The 21,606-nt window shown below is 50.1% G+C and overlaps 1 protein-coding gene across 1 annotated transcript in view; it reads left to right on the forward strand.

Moving 5' to 3' along the window:
* Positions 1-240: 240 nt before the first annotated feature.
* The window catches only part of NECAB2 (N-terminal EF-hand calcium binding protein 2), a 57,501-nt gene continuing 36,135 nt past the window's right edge, over positions 241-21,606 (forward strand). The window contains 3 exon segments of the mRNA XM_075584726.1: positions 241-480; positions 4,203-4,227; positions 17,551-17,659. Coding sequence (XP_075440841.1) covers positions 241-480; positions 4,203-4,227; positions 17,551-17,659 — 374 coding nt within the window.

Here is a 21,606-nt window from a genome sequence, read left to right on the forward strand (position 1 = left end):
ATGCTAATGAGCATCATTACAATATACTTTGCATATCCTATGTGGGAAGGGCCTGGTCTCAGTGGGCGGGGTCTCTGTGTGGTAGGGGCGGGGTTATATAGGAGTTGGACGGGCTTATACGAGTGATGGGCGGGGTTGTGTTGGAGGAGGGCGTGGTTATGCGGTGGATGGGCGGTGTTGTATTGGGGGTGGGCGGGGTTATGCGATGGGTGGGCGGGGTTTGAGGGGTAGTTCTCAGACATGTGTGAGCAGGCAGCCCGGTACTGTAGGCGCCGTGTGCACACGTTCCTGCAGCAGCAGCGGCAGCAGCATCCTGAGACCCGGGGAGGAGGAGGAGGTGTGCACGGGCTGCTCCGCTGGATTGTCACCAAGATGAGCGAGAATATCGAGCGGGAGCTGCGGGGAGAGGATGGGGGGGACACCGGGGAACTGCTTACCCCCAACTCAGGGACCCGGAGGGGGATCTCTGTCATACTGGATGTGAGTACCCGGGGTGGGACAGGACTCTGACATACCGGTGTATATATATATATAATCATGCATATATAGCGATGGATGTATAAGTGTAAGCGTATCCATCGGGAGAATGAATATATACACATATTGTTGTATATAGAGATGTGTAAGAGTAATGGTATTCATAGAGAATAAATGTATACTACTATTATTATTATTATTATTAATAATAATAATAATGGTATATATTAATTCTCTCTGAATATATATATATATGTGTGTGTATGTATGTGTAAGAGTATTCATAGACAGAATGAAAATGTGTACAGTATGTAATATATAGACGTGTAAGAGTCTCTAGAGAGAATATATATAATCTCATATTTTTATTCTCACTATAGATCTGTAAGAGTATAGAGAATGAATGTATATGTGTGTACTATATATAATGTGTAAGAGTAATATAGAGACAGAATGAATATATATATATCTGTGACTTGGGTTCAGTTTTATCTTGTAGGACCAGGTGTCCTATGTACAGTATGTATGTATGTCTTTACTTATATATAGCGCCATCCATGTATATAGCGTGTCACAGCAGTAATACACGGGACATAATAATATAACCCATAATGGGAATAAGCGTTTCAGACATCAATGTAACAATAGGATTGGGGAGTCCCTGAAACGAAGAGCTTACCATCTAAGGGGTCCTGTGTCTGATGTTGGGGATATTAGATGTTTAGCTTGTCAGTAAAGACAGTCATTTACCGATCCCATACACAGGCTCCCGCTGACGTTACATGAAATTAGTAGGATTTAGCACTCATTTATTGAATGTATGTTCCCAGGCAGTGGGTTCTGCTACGATGTATAGGATAGTGAGACCCCAACACTGCATTATACATTGGACAGCAAGACATATTTATTGGGGTCTCTGGGTCCTTTAAACATTAATTCTCCCCCCCCCCCCCCCCCCGCGCGGAGATCAAATCCCAAGAAATGGTACAGAGTGCATATTACCAGCCGAGCATTACTGTGATTTAGAGTCTGATGCTGCTTGGTAATAATAAGAATTTAAACATTGCACCTGCATGGACCCTGTAGGTAGGGGATTACTTCTGCTTAATGCAGCGTCCTCAGATATGTATGTATGTCTTAATTTATATAGCATCATTAATGTACATAGCGCTTCACAGCAATATCTCATAATATAAATAACACAAAGGGCAGAAGTGCTTTAAGACATAAATGTAACATTTAGGAAAAGTAGTCCCTGCTCCGAAGAGCTTACAATCTAAGTGGTAAGTAGGAGGAACGTACAGAGACAGTAGGAGGGTGTTCTGGTAAGTGCGTCTGCAGGGGTCCAAGGTTAATGTGCCAGGTGTTAATTATCAGCCACGGAGCTGCTCGTATGCTTCCTTAAGCATATGATATAGGGGAGCAGTGTCTCCAGATCCGCTAAGTGTGATCCCTGGGGGTCTGAGAACATTGTGTGTGTCTGTACCGTGTTAGCCGAGCTTAATAATCAGGGGTACGCTTCACCCACAGATAACATTCCAAGATGCTTTGTTTTAAGTAAGTTTTTTTTGGCTTAATCCATTGTAACATCGCCCGAAGAAGAGATCAGTGTATCTCGAAAGCGCGCACAAATAAAAGCATTTCGTTAGCTACAGAACGGTATCGACTATTTGTTTTTGTGTGTGTATATATATATATATATATATATAATTATTATTATTATTATTTATATATTTTTTTTTCTTATTATTATTTTTCTCTCTACTGGGGCTGCTTGTGGGATGTGAAAAATAACTCTTGTTACAGGAATAATGTGAATTCTTGTGCATTATGACACATCCCATATTTCATAATCTAAACACTGCTGCCCTGAGTAGTGCCGGATTCTTAGGATATCCTCGTTGACGCTTCTGATATAATGACCATACATACACGCTCGTTAGAATAGGTTTCCAAGCTCTGAACAATAGTAAAAGACGGTGCTGTGCACATTGCACAGCCAGCAGAGAGAAATGTTCCCAAATTCAGCAACAAACTTAGATCATGCCCTAGGAACATTAACACATCTGTTTCTGATTTGTCCTGCGGGTTGCTCGGATTAAAGCCAGTGCGCTCTGCTACACATGCATTATGTATGTACGTATGCATGTATGTATGCATGACACACGGTATAGCCTTGTGTTGGTGAAGACGCAGACAGGACTAGGATTGATTTTGGTTTCTGTTCAGCATATACTGTACATAGATTAAACATTTGGATCTAGACCTCTTGAACTTCTCTCCAGCACTTAAGGGGTTACATGTACGGGGGTCCCCCCCCCCCCCCATGGGTTTTGGGGTGCCGGCTGCTTATCACGTGAGAAGGTCAGAGTCAGTGGGGGCGAGGTTAGGAAAGGTTACGACGTCCCGCTTCCTGCGGGGACGCGTTGAGCTGTTACACGTATGTGCGACCAACAACTGACTGGGACACGTGTATTGGGTCAGAACCAGGGACACCCCCCTATTCCTCGCAGGATACTTCTCTCCGGGTTATTAAACGTTAAGCGCTCGGATTTAACCTATTAAACACATCCCTGTGTTGAGCTGGAAGGTTAACCCCTTCAGTGCTGCAGGGAGGCGAGCTGACGCCCCCGGTCAGAATGACGTTGCGTGTGGGGGTTGGGACACGTGTCTTTGAATCGCTGTGTGCAGGGGATCGGGGGGGGGGGGGACCCCAGCGATCTGAAGGAGAGGCAGAGTTAATGAGCTGCTTAACTGGCACATGGTGCACGAAACTGGTCTGAAAGCAGCGGCAGTGAAACGAGACCGGCACTTCATTGGTTACGAGGCGGTTAACCCCTTCATTGCCAGTGGGGTCGGCACCGCCTTGCATTGCAGGTTACAAGCAGAGGCAGAAATCTCATGCCTGAGTGCGGTGACCGGACCTTACACAGCACGTCTCTCTGCAAACTGACAGCAGATCAGAACTATTCTGCTCTACCTCCCCCACTCTTCCCCTCCCCGGCACACGCGTTTGTGTGTTTATGTATGTGTGTGCCGGATCTGTCACTGTGTGTGTGTGCCGGAGCGGTCACTGTGTGTGTGTGTGCGTGCGCGCGCACGCGTGCCAGAGTGATCACTGTGTGTGTGTGTGTGCCGGAACGGTCACTGTGTGTGTGTGTGTGCGCCAGAGTGGTCACACTGTGTGTGTGTGTGTGTGTGCCGGAGCAGTCACTATATGTGCGCCAGAGCGGTCAGTGTGTGTGTCACTATTTATCACTGTGTGTGTGTGTCAGTGTGTGTGTCATTGTGTATCACTGTATGTGTGTGTGTGTCAGAGCTGCTGCACTGTCAGTGTATGTGTGCGCGTGCGCCAGAGCGGTCAGTGTGTGTATCACTGTGTGTGTGTGTCAGAGCTGCTGCACTGTCAGTGTATGTGTGCGCGTGCGCCAGAGCGGTCAGTGTGTGTGTCACTGTGTATCACTGTATGTGTGTGTGTCAGAGCTGCTGCACTGTCAGTGTATGTGTGCGCGTGCGCCAGAGCGGTCAGTGTGTGTGTCACTGTGTATCACTGTGTGTGTGTGTCAGAGCTGCTGCACTGTCAGTGTATGTGTGCGCGTGCGCCAGAGCGGTCAGTGTGTGTGTGTCACTGTGTATCACTGTGTGTGTGTGTGTGTCAGAGCTGCTGCACTGCTACTAAAAGGTTGCTGTCCAGCACTGAACTTGTCTTTCTTTCCTTGTTGCAGATCTTCCGCAGAGCGGATAAGAACGGTGAGTCATTTCTGTACTTTCTGTGACCGGCTTAGAAGCACATTGTGAGGGTTTCCATTGTATTCCAAATAAAACACCAAGAGCGGCCTCATGATGATGGGGGATCCGTACCAAGAACCCAAACCCGACTACACGGAACACGCAGAGTACAGGCATACCCCGCATTAACGTACGCAATGGGACCGGAGCATGTATGTAAAGCGAAAATGTACTTAAAGTGAAGCACTCCCTTTTCCCCACTTCTCGATGCATGTACTGTACTGCAATCGTCATATACGTGCATAACTGATGTAAATAGCGCATGTGTAACAGGCTCTATAGTCTCCCCGCTTGCGCACAGCTTCGGTACAGGTAGGGAGCCGGTATTGCTGTTCAGGGCGTGCTGACAGGCGCATGCGCGAGCTGCCGTTTGCCTATTGAGCGAGATGTACTTACTCGCGAGTGTACTTAAAGTGAGTGTCCTTAAACCGGGGTATGCCTGTATACCGGGGCGGAGAATACGGGGGCGTGCGGTCAGGGTCATATATCCAGCCCTGCAGGGGGCGCACTTGCATGCTTCTGGTTTTCTCGCCACTAGAAGGCGCCTGAGAGGTGATTATTCTCCCTGCGGTGACTGGGTGAGTTATAGGGGCAAGTAGAGGAGGAACTATGTATTTTGGGGCCTGGGGCAAGTTCCACCAACTGCCCGGTCTCCCTCACCCCTCCATCCCTACCTCCTCCGGCCCTCACGCTCCCTCCCCCCTGCCCGAGCTGTGCCCCCTACCCTGCTACACCCGGGGGGCATCCTGTCGCTGGACACACGGTGATACTCAGAGCTTCTGTTGGCTGATGAAGGCGCGTGCTTGCATCGAAGCGTTGGATGCCGCGATCCTGCGATCAGCTCATTACATGGACACTGACCTGACCTATTGTTGGTTCTTGGCGTGCTTGGCTATAGGTGCATTATTTCCCATATTGATGTGGTCACATGGTCTTGGGCTCCCCGCCTGTGTGCACAGGGCGGGATCAGCCACAACATACTGTCCCCGTGTGAGGGTCACACTTTGCATATTGTGCTCTTGCATCATCTGTGATTTTTGGTTGAAGTGCAATGAAAGGCATCACTCTGAGCAACACGGTGCAGACTGCTTCTGTGGGATTACAGGGGTGACACGTTCACGTCCCAATGTCTGGGAGAATATCTGGGGGGTCCAGAATTCGGCCAACACTGGCGTTTCTCCTTAGCTTGGGGACCACGATCGCCCTACCTCACCTCCTTACCGGTCAGCGGGTGAAGGTTCCCTGTGCATCATTTATCATCACGCCTGTTCAGTCCAGACACCTAATTCCACGTTAATAACCATTCTGGTCTCCGCTAACACACGAAGAACAGCAGCGTTTTAGGGCGACTTGGTTAACGGGGAGCAGGGTAATGCAGACGGGGGGCGTCCTCTCTTCTCCTCCTTCCCGGGGAGACCTGCTTTTGGACTTTAATAGCAGCCGTTCCTAGGTATGGATTTGCCGGTTGGCTGCAGATTAAACATAATTGTATTTCCCTAAAAAGGTATTGATTGCAAAGCTCTCTGCGGTGGCGGAGGAGAAGGCACCGTGGGAAGAAGTGTTCTGTGGGGCGATCCTGTGTGAGATTCCTTCGCTCCTGCCTTTCTCAGTATAGATCCGTTTCTGCGAGGAACTCTTAGCAGAATAGGAAATTGTTTGCTGGACTCGGACACGTTTTCTCCATAACAATGGAGATTTTTGTGGCTTGTCATTTTGGAGATAACAAGCTGATAACGAGCTTGCTGGCGTCTGAGTGACAGACATTACTGGGGTGTGAAAGTGACACACGCCAGTGATTTGTTATCCGTGTTCGGGGGGACTTGGACACGGCAAAATCTTAACCCTGAAAAATGTCATGGCGCCTGTTATAGCTGCTCACTAATGGTAACACTCTGATTTATCCGTGGCACAAACTCACTGCCACTTGTACAGACATACAAAGGTGTGTGTGTGTGTGTGTGTGTGTGTGTGTGTGTGTACGCACGTATAGATATAACAAGATATGCTGATGGAATTCTAAGGCCTCGGCCAAGCTTCCCGCTGGCGTGCTGAGGCTCAGGGAAAGCGGGTGCTTTACCTGGCCTTGCGGGTGCTTTCCCTGCGCGCCGTCAGGGGGCGGGCCAGTGACGTCACTGAGCTGGTTCGCCCTCATTGGGCGAACCGCTCATGTGACCGGCCCTGCACTCCGGCAAGCGCGTGATTTTAAAAATTACATAAGACCTATGCTTTCGCGCGCTTGCGGAAGCGTAGGCGAGCCCCTACTAAAGCCGCTCTCATTGCGGCTGTAGGGGATCACAGGTAAGTGCAAGCGCGCTTCAGCACGGCTCACCGCGTAAGCGCTGACCATGGCCGAGGCCTAAGCCTGGTGGTTGGGCGTGATGCTGCTTTCCTTGTATGTAACGTACGTGTTTTGCGACGCACTGATCGGGTTAATACATGGAGCGGAATGGGTCAATGTTAGCAGAGACATTTCTGCCTGTCAGCAGATCACCAGAAAGACTAATTGCATGAAGAATGATCAGCGTATGAATTGCCCAGATGGGAACATCTGGGGCGGGCTTTATTTTTAGGATCGGACGAGCAGAATTCACAATTCCGCTCCAGATCTCCGTCAGATCGGATAAGAAATATTCCTGGCGCACTCTTCTCGCCTCTTTAATTGTCGAACATCTGGAGCCTTGAAAAACAAAACGCTGAAGCGTCTCCAGCGAGGGAGGTGTTTCTGTGCTGCTGAGACATGGGCCAAGTTCTGCTCGCCCAGTATCCCTGCCACAGACATTATGCACAAGCTTCTGAGATGAGTCTGGGAGGGGGGAGAGGGCGCAACGTGTGTCGGGTTACCGGGGGGAGCGTGTGTGTGGTGCGATGGGTCTGCCAGCCCACGGCGTCCTGTCTGGTCTCCAACAAGATAAGTAGATATAACTGTGAGCGGGGCTTCCCAAACCTCACAGGTCTCCTCTTCACGTGTATAGAGCTTTCCCAACCTCACAGGTCTCTTCTTCACATGTACAGAGCTTTCCCAAACCTCACAGGTCTCTTCTTCACATGTACAGAGCTTTCCCAAACCTCACAGGTCTCTTCTTCACATGTACAGAGCTTTCCCAAACCTCACAGGTCTCTTCTTCACATGTACAGAACTTTCCCAAACCTCACAGGTCTCTTCTTCACATGTACAGAACTTTCTTAACTCCTCACGTTTGCAAACGTTCTCCTTTTCCTGTCCCCAGCGCTGGACTGTCCGTCACGCCCTGTCTCCGCTGAATAAATGGTAATATCACCGGACCGTAAACCGATATGTAACCGCGTCTAATCTGTTCCACGCGCACCCCAGGGAATTTACCGACGACCCGCAAAGCAAAAAGAAAATACTCAGGACAATTACGTGCAGATTACATCTAATTTAATCTAGTTCAATGCAATGGAAGCGCGCCGGTGATAGCGCACAGCTCTGACACGGCAGCAATGCCGGATTTTAGGGCGAACCGCTCACGTGACGCGCTTGCGAGCAGCAAAAATCAATTTTGCTTGCTCGGCGAGCGCCGAGCAGACGCGCCCGCCCACTCACGCAGGCCACGCGCATCGTCGCAACGGGTCCAGCGTGAGCGCGCGCGCCCGCTCAGCACCACCCTGGACGAGGCCTAAATAGCCGAATGGCGTACAGATCTAGCGAGGGTTACTGCTCTCGCCGGCGCTGTGCTGAGAGTCTGTGATATTAGCCGTAGGTAAGATAAAGCTGGTTACCTCTGTGTGTTCTATACGCCCACGCGCTATCGCTGGAAATATACCGTATCTGTCTCTGCTTTCATTGCAGTAAGGCTGCGTCTCTCCGGCTCGCCTCCCTATGGAAATGTTTAGGTGGAGGGAGACGTGGTCACGGAGTACCACGTGTGTACGTGGCAGGGCTATATACAGAGGCAGTCCCACCTAGCCGGTCAAAAAGAAACCGCTTTTAACATGGAATTACTCAATAAATACAATATATCTTCTTTATTTTTCTTTTCGGTTATTAGAAATATTAAATCACTGATGGTGTCCAGTTTCCTTCAACGGGGAAACGGCAGCCATCTTAATTCCAGTCAAAGGCTGCTCTCTGCGAATTGCGACATAATAAATATCACATTAAAAAAAGCACGTGGGTCTCTATTAAATTGCTAACTAGCACAAAAAAAGAGAAGCAGCCAAGGGATATATAGTTATTTCCAGCTCCTCCCACTGCGCTGTGCAACCGCGCCCGAATCAACTCGCTGGCGCCGGGCCTAGTCGGACTCCGGCTGCACGCAGGAGTTTTCGGCGGCTTTGTTGCTGGGTTTCCGTGGCATTTCCGGACGGGGGAAAGCGAAGCCTTCATTAAATCTTCGCCTTGATCTTCATCACAGAGGAGCCAGAGAGCACGGGGTTGTCACCCTCCGTTCCCAGTCTTTCAAACGCGCGGGGCGCGCCAATTAAAAGCCTCGTACTTTCTGCCGCGGAAAGTAAAAGCGTTTGAGGCTTCGCTCCGACCTCGGTTTTGATGTCTCTCGCTCGGGAAGAAGCCCTAATGAGGGGGAGCCTGGCAGACGGGAGTTTTAATGGCCTTGTTACAGGCAGAGATGTGTGCGAGGTTTGAAGCTGCACCGGTGTTGGCTCTTGGCTGAGAGAGAGAGAGCTGGCACTGTGTCCGACTCCTCTTTGTGTAAATGCCACGGTTTGATTTGCAGCTGGGACTGCGCTCACGGATATTCCCCTCGCTTGTGCATTGAAAGAGAAGCTTGCCACCTGCCGCATCCTCCCACGCTCCTATTCCTGGGGTGGGCAGCTCCGGCCCTCAAGGGCCAGCTGCAGGTTTTCAGGATATCCCTGCTTCAGCACAGGTGGCTGAATCTGAGCCATCTGTGCTGAAGCAGGGATATCCCTAATACCTGGCCCTTGAGGGCTGGAGTTGGCCGCCCCTGCTCTATTCCAACATCAAAGGGAATTCGCCGTCACTAGCAACAGCACACGCGCGCGCAAAGGAAAATGTTGCAGTGTGCAGTGATAATGAGTATACACATTCCTAATAATCCTCCCCTCTGCCATTTCCTGTTATCTGATGGAAAATGAAAAGCACGGCTTGTGAATTACAGCGGGCCACGCTAAAGATGTCACCGGTACATGGGGATGCCTCTTAGACGGGAGCTGGACATGGACGGATTTTGCTTTATATTGCTTTTATTGCCTACTCGCAGAGCCCATGTTGTTCAAGTTGACACATCCTGCCTAGCAACTCCCCGCCCCCCTGCATTCCATCTAGCTTCCTCTGTATCTGCCCCAGTGTGATCGGATGGTACAGTGGGAGATCTTTATGTAGAATTCGGGATCCTTTCCACTGACAGCAAAACTCGGAGTACAGGATTAATGAGCTCGTTACAGCTGCAGTTCAGTCTTTTTTTTTTATTTATTTCTTTTTTTACTTCAATAGTTTCATGTGGGCAATCTCTAATTACCTAAAGAACTGCACAGCTGCCGGTCAATTCGTTCTCCGTCTATTGATCGGCAAAGTTTGGCGACATCTTTAAATATGGGGAATGTAAATCGTTGCTATAGGAACAAGCATGCTTGTTAAAATAGAATACAAGAAAATTGGTCTTTCAAAGTTGTTTTTTTTTTTTAAAACAGAAAATGCTAAAAGTATTTTTTCTTACTACAGAACTGATTTATTAAAAAAACCCACACATGCAGGATATTGCCTGAACTGCAGCTTTAAGGTGTGTGTGTGTGTGTGTGTGTGTGTGTGTGTGTGTGTGTGTGTGTGTGTTACCATCGGAAAGAAGCAGGCTGCTCCGTTCTCTGCCTTCCCATCGCCAAGGAACTGCTAAACCTACATGTACAGCGAGTGATAATGAATTAAACCCAGATGTGTATCTCCGGCGAGAACGAGGACCAGCTCGGAATATTCTGTGCGAGACAGCGGACATTGGGACATTCTGCCTCTCTGTAACATCATAAAACGCCGGCGACTGTTTTACGGCTCGTTAAAGTTCCTGAAAACCGCACTCCGTTAAAATGATTTGTGACACGCCGGCTCTCAGCGGCTCATTCAGTTCCTAATTACCCGGTGATAGTTTATTCACTCTGCCACGGAAAGTGGTGCGTTCTCGGAGCCGACGGCTTCGCACTGCGGTTATTGGCGCGTGTGACATGAGAAATATCGCGGCTAACCATGAATATATATACAGTGCGACGTGGGGTCACCGCGGCTTCTAGTATTTCTACTAAGTGATACTCGTGTCACGTCTCCCGCTAACATCCCTAATGACGGCGGGGGGCACAGGACACGTCTGACTTTCTGCGATCCGTGAGGTCGGCAGCAGCTTCTCCCGGATATCTCCGGGGGAAATGTGTGGAACGCGGTGGGAAGGTTTTCACGGCAAACAAACAGCCGGGAAGAGCTGTTCCGTGGGCAGGGGTCCGTATACGTGGCAGAAAATATTTTCGGTTCATCTGCAACAAATATGAAGAAAGCGACGCACCGGATCCCAGAAACCTCCTACAGCCCGGGCGCACTGCGCAAAAGGTGGACAGAAATCTAGGCCACGTCCCAGCAACAAAAAAACCACGTGAATGTAAGAAAAGGAAAAATATTTGTTATTCGGCTCCTTAAACATCCTGCAAACTTCCCGTCGCCTCACGCAGCCCCCAGGGCGTCTTTACACAGCCACGAGATACTTGCGGCCCTCTGTGGCTTCTCAGCCCAAGGCCATCTCTACACGGCCACGAGATACCCATGGCCCCCCCAGCCCCCCGTGTTTTGTCAGCCCTCAGGCTGTCTCTACACGGCATGGTCACACGAGAACCATGCCCCCCCCGTGGCTTGTCTCAGCACGCAGGCTCGCACTGCATGGACACGAGATAGCCAAGCCGTGGGGCCTTGGGTAACCTCCTCACACTTCTGTGTCACCATGGCAACCCCACACGACCTCCCCAAATCTGTGGTCCTCGCTGTATTATCCGCGCGGCCTCCGCTGCTGCGTTTTAATTGATGCGCTGTTTGAATGAAGGCGCAGACGGGAATTAGCAGGGGGCAGAGCACTGATTATATTATTAAACATGGCACAAGATAAAAGGATTTCCAGCCACATCCCCTACAGTGGCCTGCTGCGCACACGCTGCTCTGCGCTGCACACACTGCCCTGCGCTACACACACTGCTCTGCGCTACACACTCTGCGCACACGCCCTGCTCTGCTGCACACAAACACTATGCACACATGCACTGCTCTGCTGCACACACACTACTCTGCACACATGCACGGATCTGCGCACATGCTGTGCTACACACATACACACAGCTCTGCATACGCTGCGCTACACGCACGACACATGGCTCTGTGCTGCACACACTGCTCTGCACACATGCTGCGCTACACACACTGCTCTGCATACGCTGCACTGCACGCGCGCACGCACGCTGCACTGCGCATGACCTCGCGTGGCACCGGCGCTGAACTCTTCAGAACATGCCTGACCCAGTAAAACCGGTCCTCCACCTGTTCGGTGACATAATCTGCTTCCTTGTTATTTCTCCCAAAGCGGCAGTGTGAATTTGGCAATATGGATAGAATTCTAAGAATAACTCGTTCTGCGTCTCGGCTGCCAGGTTTCTAAGGAGGTAAGAGCCGGAGCGGCAGCTGGCATGGAAGCAGATTGAGAAGCCTTGTACAGAGTGGGGGCACTGCTGGGAACCCCCCCAAAATCCGGGGATATCCCTTCCACAACGGATAACCCCGTAACTGCAGCTGAATTATAATCTAAGCATATTTCTCATATTGCCTCAAATCCTTTAATAACGGAGTCATGGGGTGGGTAGTGGGGATTATTGTCGGGGAGTCCTGCAGGGAGGCGCTCTGGAACGGCACAATCCCTATTCATTCAAAGTCTCCTAACATATACTACTTAGATTGTAAGCTCTTCGGGGCAGGGATTTCCTATCCTATTGTCCTGTTTTGTCTGTTGCACTCATTGTATTATAATTCCCTGTATTGTCTTCCTTTCTTGTAATGTGCTGAATACGCCGTGGGCGCTATAGATATACATACATAGTGTATCGTGGAATTTAATTGGCTGATCCCACGCTGCATTGCGGAGAATTCCCTGAGAAGTATGTATGTCTGTATATAGCGCCCGCAAACGTACACCGCGCTGTACAATACTGGGAACTCTAACCCTACAAGTGCATCAAACGGAGTCTGTTAGGGAAGGGAGAGCTGCCTGGCAGAGCTTTTAGAATAAAGTATTTCTAGAGGAAATGTAATTATTCGTTGGACAGAATTGGATTGGTGTCCGAAAACAAGATGCGGAGTGAAGGAACAGAGCCAAGAAATAAGAGGGATGGGGGGGTGCGCGGGAGCGGAGGTCCTGGCCTCGGAGAGACACGTTCTCGGCAGTAATAAATGATCAGAAATGCTTTCGTTCCCGGGGCATGATTAGTTCATTATGCAGCATCGGTGAATCAAATAATCTGCTGAGTGAGGCTGAATGGAAATTAATCAGCCCCCGAGTCAAGCAGTCGATAAACTCAATCCCCCACGTCTGAGTCAGCACCTGAGCTCGGCTTCTCGCACGCCGGCGCCCAAGATCTGCCGCCATCCCAGGCGAGAATCGGGACTTTGTACGTTTTTTTTTTCTTGCCGGTTCTGAAGCCAGTTCCAGGAAATGTAGAGAAGAGCACGGACCTCGTGGTATCGGGGAGATAACGTGACCCCAGTTAATGTTTCGTGACATTGATTGGATCGCCAGCAGGGAGATAGGCAGCCGCCATTTTTTTCCCCCTCCCGGCCTGCTTGGGAATCGGGAGGAAAAATATACGTTGGAACGGAGTGTCTCCCAGCGGTAAAAACCAGAGCAGTCTGTGTGGTATCAAGATCAATAGAGCGGGCAGGACAAATCTACCTGGTCACAAGGGTTACTAGGTGTTCAGTATTGAACCGGACTGTCCTGTACTTCGACACTGTGTCCAGTAAAAAATTAAAAGCAATACTGGACATGTATGTGTATACCGGTATTACCTCTCTGGGCGTGTATGTGTATACCGGTTTTACCTCTCTGGGTGTGTGTGTATACCGGTATTACCTCTCTGGGCGTGTATGTGTATACCGGTATTACCTCTCTGGGCGTGTATGTGGATACCGGTATTACCTCTCTGGGCGTGTATGTGGATACCGGTATTACCTCTCTGGGCGTGTATGTGTATACCGGTATTACCTCTCTGGGCGTGTATGTGTATATCGGTATTACCTCTCTGGGCGTGTATGTGTATACCGGTATTACCTCTCTGGGCGTGTATGTGTATACCAGTATTACCTCTCTGGGCGTGTATGTGTATACCGGTATTACCTCTCTGGGCGTGTATGTGTATACCGGTATTACCTCTCTGGGCGTGTATGTGTATACCGGTATTACCTCTCTGGGCGTGTATGTGTATACCGGTATTACCTCTCTGGGCGTGTATGTGTATACCGGTATTACCTCTCTGGGCGTGTATGTGTATACCGGTATTACCTCTCTGGGTGTGTATGTGTATACCGGTATTACCTCTCTGGGTGTGTATGTGTATACCGGTATTACCTCTCTGGGCGTGTATGTGTATACCGGTATTACCTCTCTGGGCGTGTATGTATATACCGGTATTACCTCTCTGGGCGTGTCTGTGTATACCGGTATTACCTCTCTGTGCGTGTATGTGTATACCGGTATTACGTCTCTGGGCGTGTATGTGTATACCGGTATTACGTCTCTGGGCGTGTATGTGTATACCGGTATTACGTCTCTGGGCGTGTATGTGTATACCGGTATTACGTCTCTGGGCGTGTATGTGTATACCGGTATTACGTCTCTGGGCGTGTATGTGTATACCGGTATTACCTCTCTGGGAGTGTATGTGTATACCGGTATTACCTCTCTGGGTGTGTATGTGTATACCGGTATTACCTCTCTGGGTGTGTATGTGTATACCGGTATTACCTCTCTGGGTGTGTATGTGTATACCGGTATTACCTCTCTGGGCGTGTATGTGTATACCGGTATTACCTCTCTGGGCGTGTATGTGTATACCGGTATTACCTCTCTGGGCGTGTCTGTGTATACCGGTATTACCTCTCTGGGTGTGTATGTGTATACCGGTATTACCTCTCTGGGCGTGTATGTGTATACCGGTATTACCTCTCTGGGCGTGTATGTGTATACCGGTATTACCTCTCTGGGCGTGTATGTGTAAACCGGTATTACCTCTCTGGGCGTGTCTGTGTATACCGGTATTACCTCTCTGGGCGTGTCTGTGTATACCGGTATTACCTCTCTGGGCGTGTCTGTGTATACCGGTATTACCTCTCTGGGCGTGTATGTGTAGACCGGTATTACCTCTCTGGGCGTGTCTGTGTATACCGGTATTACCTCTCTGGGCGTGTATGTGTATACCGGTATTACCTCTCTGGGCGTGTATGTGTATACCGGTATTACCTCTCTGGGCGTGTATGTGTATACCGGTATTACCTCTCTGGGCGTGTATGTGTATACCGGTATTACCTCTCTGGGCGTGTATGTGTATACCGGTATTACCTCTCTGGGCGTGTCTGTGTATACCGGTATTACCTCTCTGGGCGTGTATGTGTATACCGGTATTACCTCTCTGGGTGTGTATGTGTAGACCGGTATTACCTCTCTGGGCGTGTCTGTGTATACCGGTATTACCTCTCTGGGCGTGTATGTGTATGCCGGTATTACCTCTCTGGGCGTGTATGTGTATACAGGTATTACCTCTCTGGGTGTGTATGTGTATACCGGTATTACCTCTCTGGGCGTGTATGTGTATACCGGTATTACCTCTCTGGGCGTGTATGTGTATACCGGTATTACCTCTCTGGGCGTGTATGTGTATACCGGTATTACCTCTCTGGGCGTGTATGTGTATATACCGGTATTACCTCTCTGGGCGTGTACGTGTATACCGGTATTACCTCTCTGGGCGTGTACGTGTATACCGGTATTACCTCTCTGGGCGTGTATGTTTATACCGGTATTACCTCTCTGGGCGTGTATGTGTATACCGGTATTACCTCTCTGGGCGTGTATCTGTATACCGGTATTACCTCTCTGGGCGTGTATGTGTATACCGGTATTACCTCTCTGGGTGTGCGTGTGTATACCGGTATTACCTCTCTGGGCGTGCGTGTGTATACCGGTATTACCTCTCTGGGCGTGTGTGTGTATACCGGTATTACCTCTCTGGGCGTGTATGTGTATGCCGGTATTACCTCTCTGGGCGTGTATGTGTATACAGGTATTACCTCTCTGGGTGTGTATGTGTATACCGGTATTACCTCTCTGGGCGTGTATGTGTATACCGGTATTACCTCTCTGGGCGTGTATGTGTATACAGGTATTACCTCTCTGGGTGTGTATGTGTATACCGGTATTACCTCTCTGGGCGTGTATGTGTATACCGGTATTACCTCTCTGTGTGTGTATGTGTATACCGGTATTACCTCTCTGGGCGTGTATGTGTATACCGGTATTACCTCTCTGGGCGTGTATGTGTATACCGGTATTACCTCTCTGGGCGTGTACGTGTATACCGGTATTACCTCTCTGGGAGTGTATGTGTATACCGGTATTACCTCTCTGGGCGTGTATGTGTATACCGGTATTACCTCTCTGGGTGTGTATGTGATACCGGTATTACCTCTCTGGGCGTGTATGTGTATACCGGTATTACCTCTCTGGGCGTGTATGTGTATATCGGTATTACCTCTCTGGGCGTGTATGTGTATACCGGTATTACCTCTCTGGGTGTGTATGTGATACCGGTATTACCTCTCTGGGCGTGTACGTGTATACCGGTATTACCTCTCTGGGAGTGTATGTGATACCGGTATTACCTCTCTGGGCGTGTATGTGTATACCGGTATTACCTCTCTGGGCGTGTATGTGTATACCGGTATTACCTCTCTGGGCGTGTATGTGTATACCGGTATTACCTCTCTGGGTGTGCATGTGTATACCGGTATTACCTCTCTGGGCGTGTATGTGTATACCGGTATTACCTCTCTGGGAGTGTATGTGTATACCGGTATTACCTCTCTGGGCGTGTATGTGTATACCGGTATTACCTCTCTGGGTGTGTATGTGATACCGGTATTACCTCTCTGGGCGTGTATGTGTATACCGGTATTACCTCTCTGGGAGTGTATGTGTATACCGGTATTACCTCTCTGGGCGTGTATGTGTATACCGGTATTACCTCTCTGGGTGTGTATGTGATACCGGTATTACCTCTCTGGGCGTGTATGTGTATACCGGTATTACCTCTCTGGGCGTGTATGTGTATATCGGTATTACCTCTCTGGGCGTGTATGTGTATACCGGTATTACCTCTCTGGGTGTGTATGTGATACCGGTATTACCTCTCTGGGCGTGTACGTGTATACCGGTATTACCTCTCTGGGAGTGTATGTGTATACCGGTATTACCTCTCTGGGCGTGTATGTGTATACCGGTATTACCTCTCTGGGCGTGTATGTGATACCGGTATTACCTCTCTGGGCGTGTATGTGTATACCGGTATTACCTCTCTGGGCGTGTATGTGTATACCGGTATTACCTCTCTGGGCGTGTATGTGTGTATACCGGTATTGCCACTCTGGGCGTGTATGTGTATACCGGTATTATCTCTCTTGCTACACTTATTAGAACGTGGCTGCATCCAGATCGTAACCTTCCTGAATAGATTAAACCGCAAAAATGTGTAGCCAATTAAATAAAAAAAGGCCAAGCTTTATATGTACCTTGTTAATTACCCGCCGGGGGCTTTCCACACATCAAGGAGATTCTTTAATGAGAATAAATCATTTAAACCATACCAGTGGCACTGGGTTTTCCTATTCGGTAGCACGGACGTTGAATTTACTGCCGTAACCCCTCTATTCCCACAGTCTGTGTGTGCTATGGGGGTCCCGAGTCCATCCTGCCCTTTGTCGGGCTGAATAAGTTGATTATCTCCCAAACATGACCTGGAGTGGGAGAGGCCTGAGAGGCCCCTGCCCTGTGAGTGGGGACTCTGACCCCTGTGAGTGGGGACTCTGACCCCTGTGAGTGAGGACTCTGACCCCTGTGAGTGGGGACTCCAGGGCCCCGTGAGTGGGGACTCCAGGGCCCCGTGAGTGGGGACTCCAGGGCCCCGTGAGTGGGGACTCCAGGGCCCCGTGAGTGGGGACTCTGGCAGTACGTTGGGTCCTTGCTCTGCGTGTCCCTAACAGCTGTGTCTCCTTTCCAGATGACGGAAAGTTATCTCTCGAGGAATTCCAGACGTTCTTCTCGGACGGGACACTGAACGAGGAGGAACTCGAGCGTCTGTTTCACTCCATCGACTCTGACAACACCAAGTAAGGGAGAGCCACAGGGCTCCTTCTACTTAATACTGTCTCTGTGCCACGTTCAGCGTCTCTGCCACGTACAGTGTCCCCACGCACACTGTTACATTGTGTCTCTCTTCATGCACATGACAGGGCAGCCACCAAACTGTCATTAACATTTGGCCACGTCTCTCTGAGATTTAAGGTGATTATTTTAATTGCTTTCCCTTTTCCCTCCTGCCCCCTCTCCTCCTCTAATGAGATTACCTCTCCCTGCCAGGCACTCGGGGGACTGGAACGGGGAAGTAATTACAGAAGAGTCAGCTCTTTCTCTCCCCCGCGCCCCCCCCCCCCCCCCCCCGTTCCCAAACTGATTTCCCCTTAGCCCAGGACTGGGGCGAGCGTTACGGGAACCAAAGGATCTGCCCCGTTTACGAAGATGTATTCATTGCTGCCAGTGGCGGCGTTAACACACCTGGGGCCCCATTTTCTCCCCCCATTTACTGCAGGTGGCAGCATTTGGGGCCCTGTCACGTGTGACCATCGGAAGTCGTACACTGCCCCCTTCCTCCCCTCAACAACTCTGCTGGGGGCCTGCACCCCAAATACCTAGAGCTCACATCGTTCACGGCGTGTGCTTAGCAGGACTGCGGATATAGCCCGCGTGTGCTTAGCAGGACTGCGGATATAGCCCGCGTGTGCTTAGCAGGACTGCGGATATAGCCGGCGTGTGCTTGGCAGGACTGCGGATATAGCCGGCGTGTGCTTAGCAGGACTGCGGATATAGCCGGCGTGTGCTTAGCAGGACTGCGGATATAGCCGGCGTGTGCTTAGCAGGACTGCGGATATAGCCCGCGTGTACCGTGTGTGTTTAGCGTGTGCTTAGCAGGACTGCGGATATAGCCGGCGTGTGCTTAGCAGGACTTCGGATATAGCCCGCGTGTACCGTGTGTGTTTAGCGTGTGCTTAGCAGGACTGCGGATATAGCCCACGTGTGCTTAGCAGGACTGCGGATATAGCCGGCGTGTGCTTAGCAGGACTGCGGATATAGCCCGCGTGTACCGTGTGTGTTTAGCGTGTGCTTAGCAGGACTGTGGCTAAAGACCGTGAAAGTGACCCCTGTGTTCCTGCTGGTCGCAGCCAGTCCGGGCGCATGGGAGGCGTGTTTAATCACAGTGATGCAGACCCAGAGCTCTGGCTTCTGACTCTTCATTGGACGTAATCAAACCGATGAGCCGAAAATTCCGCAAACCTGTCTATGAAAGGTTCCTGTGGCTCTGCACTTCTAGAGTAAGCTGGGGAGGGGGCAGGATTGGTTCATTTGCATGTACCCAGAATGCTTTGTGCCTGCAGTGTTTAACCCTGTGATACCGAGTTGAATATCCGAGTCCTATATTACTTCTCTGTGCCTCAGCATAGATTGCAAGCTCTCCGGGGCAGCGCTGTAACTCTGCTGGTGCCTTATTGCTGGGGACCATTTCTTACAGATCCCTCCAGCCTGTGCCCGTCACAAATACCCCGGCTGCCAAGTGAAGTCCCCCTCCCTCCCCCCCCGAGGTAACCGCGGTAACAAGGTTACCGATGGGTACCGAGCGTGTCCATAGATGTTTTCGTTTCCATGGTAACGGCGCTAACGAGAATCCATGCGAGAGGTTTAATAAGCAGCCCCCCTCCTACCTCCCCAAACACACACTGGTGGTACTCGGCACTCTGCTGTATACACGCCCCGTATGATACACGGGGGGGTGTGTGTATGTATGTATATATATATATATATATATATATATATATATATATATATATATATATATATATATATATATATATATGTGTGTGTGTGTGTGTGTGTATATATATATGCAAATATAACTGTATGCTCATCTGCATGTCTTAGGCAGGTCTGCAACCCTGCCTTTCCCCATTATCACCCAGCATACAGCACTTCCACTGCAGCAAGGGATTCTGGGAAATGACATGCAAATGAGCACACAGTGTCACTTTTTGCCTCAATAACCATTTTTAACATGGTTCCCTATAGGCTTATATATATATATATATATACACAAACATACATATATATATATACATACATACATACGCAGGAGTTAAACTAACCCCTGGTAGGAAGAGCTTACAATCTAACTGTATCCCCCGTATGGATTACAAGAGGCTGAAGCCTCAGACATATGGCGGCCGTCGCCGTTTAACCCTTTCACTGCGCTGTTCTGCACGTGAAGGCGTACACTTCGCGCGGGTTGCTGGCTCCTAACGCGCGCTGCTGGAAGTCTCTCCTGTGTCCTCCGTATATAGATACATGTTTCCGGGGGTTGATCTTTGCTATTAGCACCGTTGCAGGCCCTGAAGGTTCTGACACTAAACACGACTCTAAATCAGGGGACGGTCCCAACTCCAGTCCTCAAGGGCCACCAGCAGGTCCGGAAGTCAGGATATCCCTGCTTCAGCACGGGTGTCTCAATCTATTATATAGATCTATAGATAGGGAGGTGACGCATTTCTTGGTCCCAGGCGTTATTGAGGGGTTCACATAGCGGTTACCGAGTTATATAGATGCGGTTAGGGAGCTAGAACAGAACACTGGAACGGGTTTAAAATTCACAGGCTGATCCTGGAAACCCAATTGGAGACTCTGAGGATAATATATATTTATTATATTCTATATATTTATTATAATATAAATATATATATATATATATTTATTTTCAGGTGCCTGCAACACACACGCTTTCTATTAACCCTGCGCTTACCTGGGAGTGGCCATGCAGGGTGACACGTATCAAACACTGCCCCCCCCCTTCCATCCCAGGCCCCCCTGGCAGTGAAAGGGTTAAGGGGGTGTCAGGACTTTTGATCCCCTTCTATCATTATTCATAATGTTGTGGTCTAGTGATAATGTCGCCGTCTTTGAAGTGGGAGGCCCTGATTCAAATCAGACGCCGCTTACCTGCCTGAGCATCAAGCACCGGCATTAGAGTGTAAGCCCTTGGGGGCAGAGAGCTGGACGTCGGGGGTTGTGTTGGCGCGCGGCTTCGCGGGGGGGGGGGGGGCTCCGGGTCATTACACGTGAATTCTCCGCGCGCTGACCGTGCTAATTATCATGCGAGAAGCCGGCTGCAAAGAGCGCTCTCATAATGGCGTCCGCGCGCTGCCTCCCAGGAGCCTTTTATCTGCTCCCCGTGAAGAGCACTTAACTCAGAATCCCATTAGCGGCTGAGTGACGCGCGCTCTGTATTACACGTTCCTTATATACAGAGAGCGCCTGTTATCAGCTCCCGCTTTTATTCCTGTACGAGTGGAGATTATTGGGCTATTATTTTCCCTACAGCTTTTTGTCAAGTGTTCTGTTCGGGTAATTGGTAAACGCTGGTTCCTTTTTAATCCAGACCCCCTTCAAACTGGAAATCTCTTTTCCCTCCCCCCCTTCTCCCCCCATCCCCCCCTTCTCTCCCCATCCCCCCCTTCTCCCTCCATCTCCCCCCTTCTCCCCCCCCCCCTTCTCCCCCCCCCCCTTCTCCCCCCCCCCTTCTCCCCCCCCCCTTCTCCCCCCCCCCCTTCTCCCCCCATCCCCCCTTCTCCCCCCATCCCCCCTTCTCCCCCCCCCCCCCCTTCTCCCCCCATCCCCACTGATTTCTAATCATATTTTCCGCCTCTTAAAAATGGCCGCTCTCGCCAGGAATGTTCTAGAAGCTTTTTAACAACCACCACCACCTTGTGCGGTCTGGGCATATCCCCTGCATCAGGGGGGCTCAACTTCAGTCCTCAAGCTCGCCCCCACTCAGGTCAGGTTCTCAGGATATCCTAGCTTCAGCACAGGTGGCTCAATCACAGGCTCAGTTTTTGACCGAACCTGTGATTGAGCCACCTGTGCTGAAGCAGGGACTGATTGAGCCCACCTGTGCTGAAGCTGGGATACCCTGAAAACCTGACCTGTTGGGGGGGGAGAGGGTTAGCAAAGGTGG

Source organism: Ascaphus truei, unplaced genomic scaffold (assembly GCF_040206685.1).
Source record: "Ascaphus truei isolate aAscTru1 unplaced genomic scaffold, aAscTru1.hap1 HAP1_SCAFFOLD_719, whole genome shotgun sequence".
Taxonomy (NCBI): Eukaryota; Metazoa; Chordata; class Amphibia; order Anura; family Ascaphidae; genus Ascaphus; species Ascaphus truei.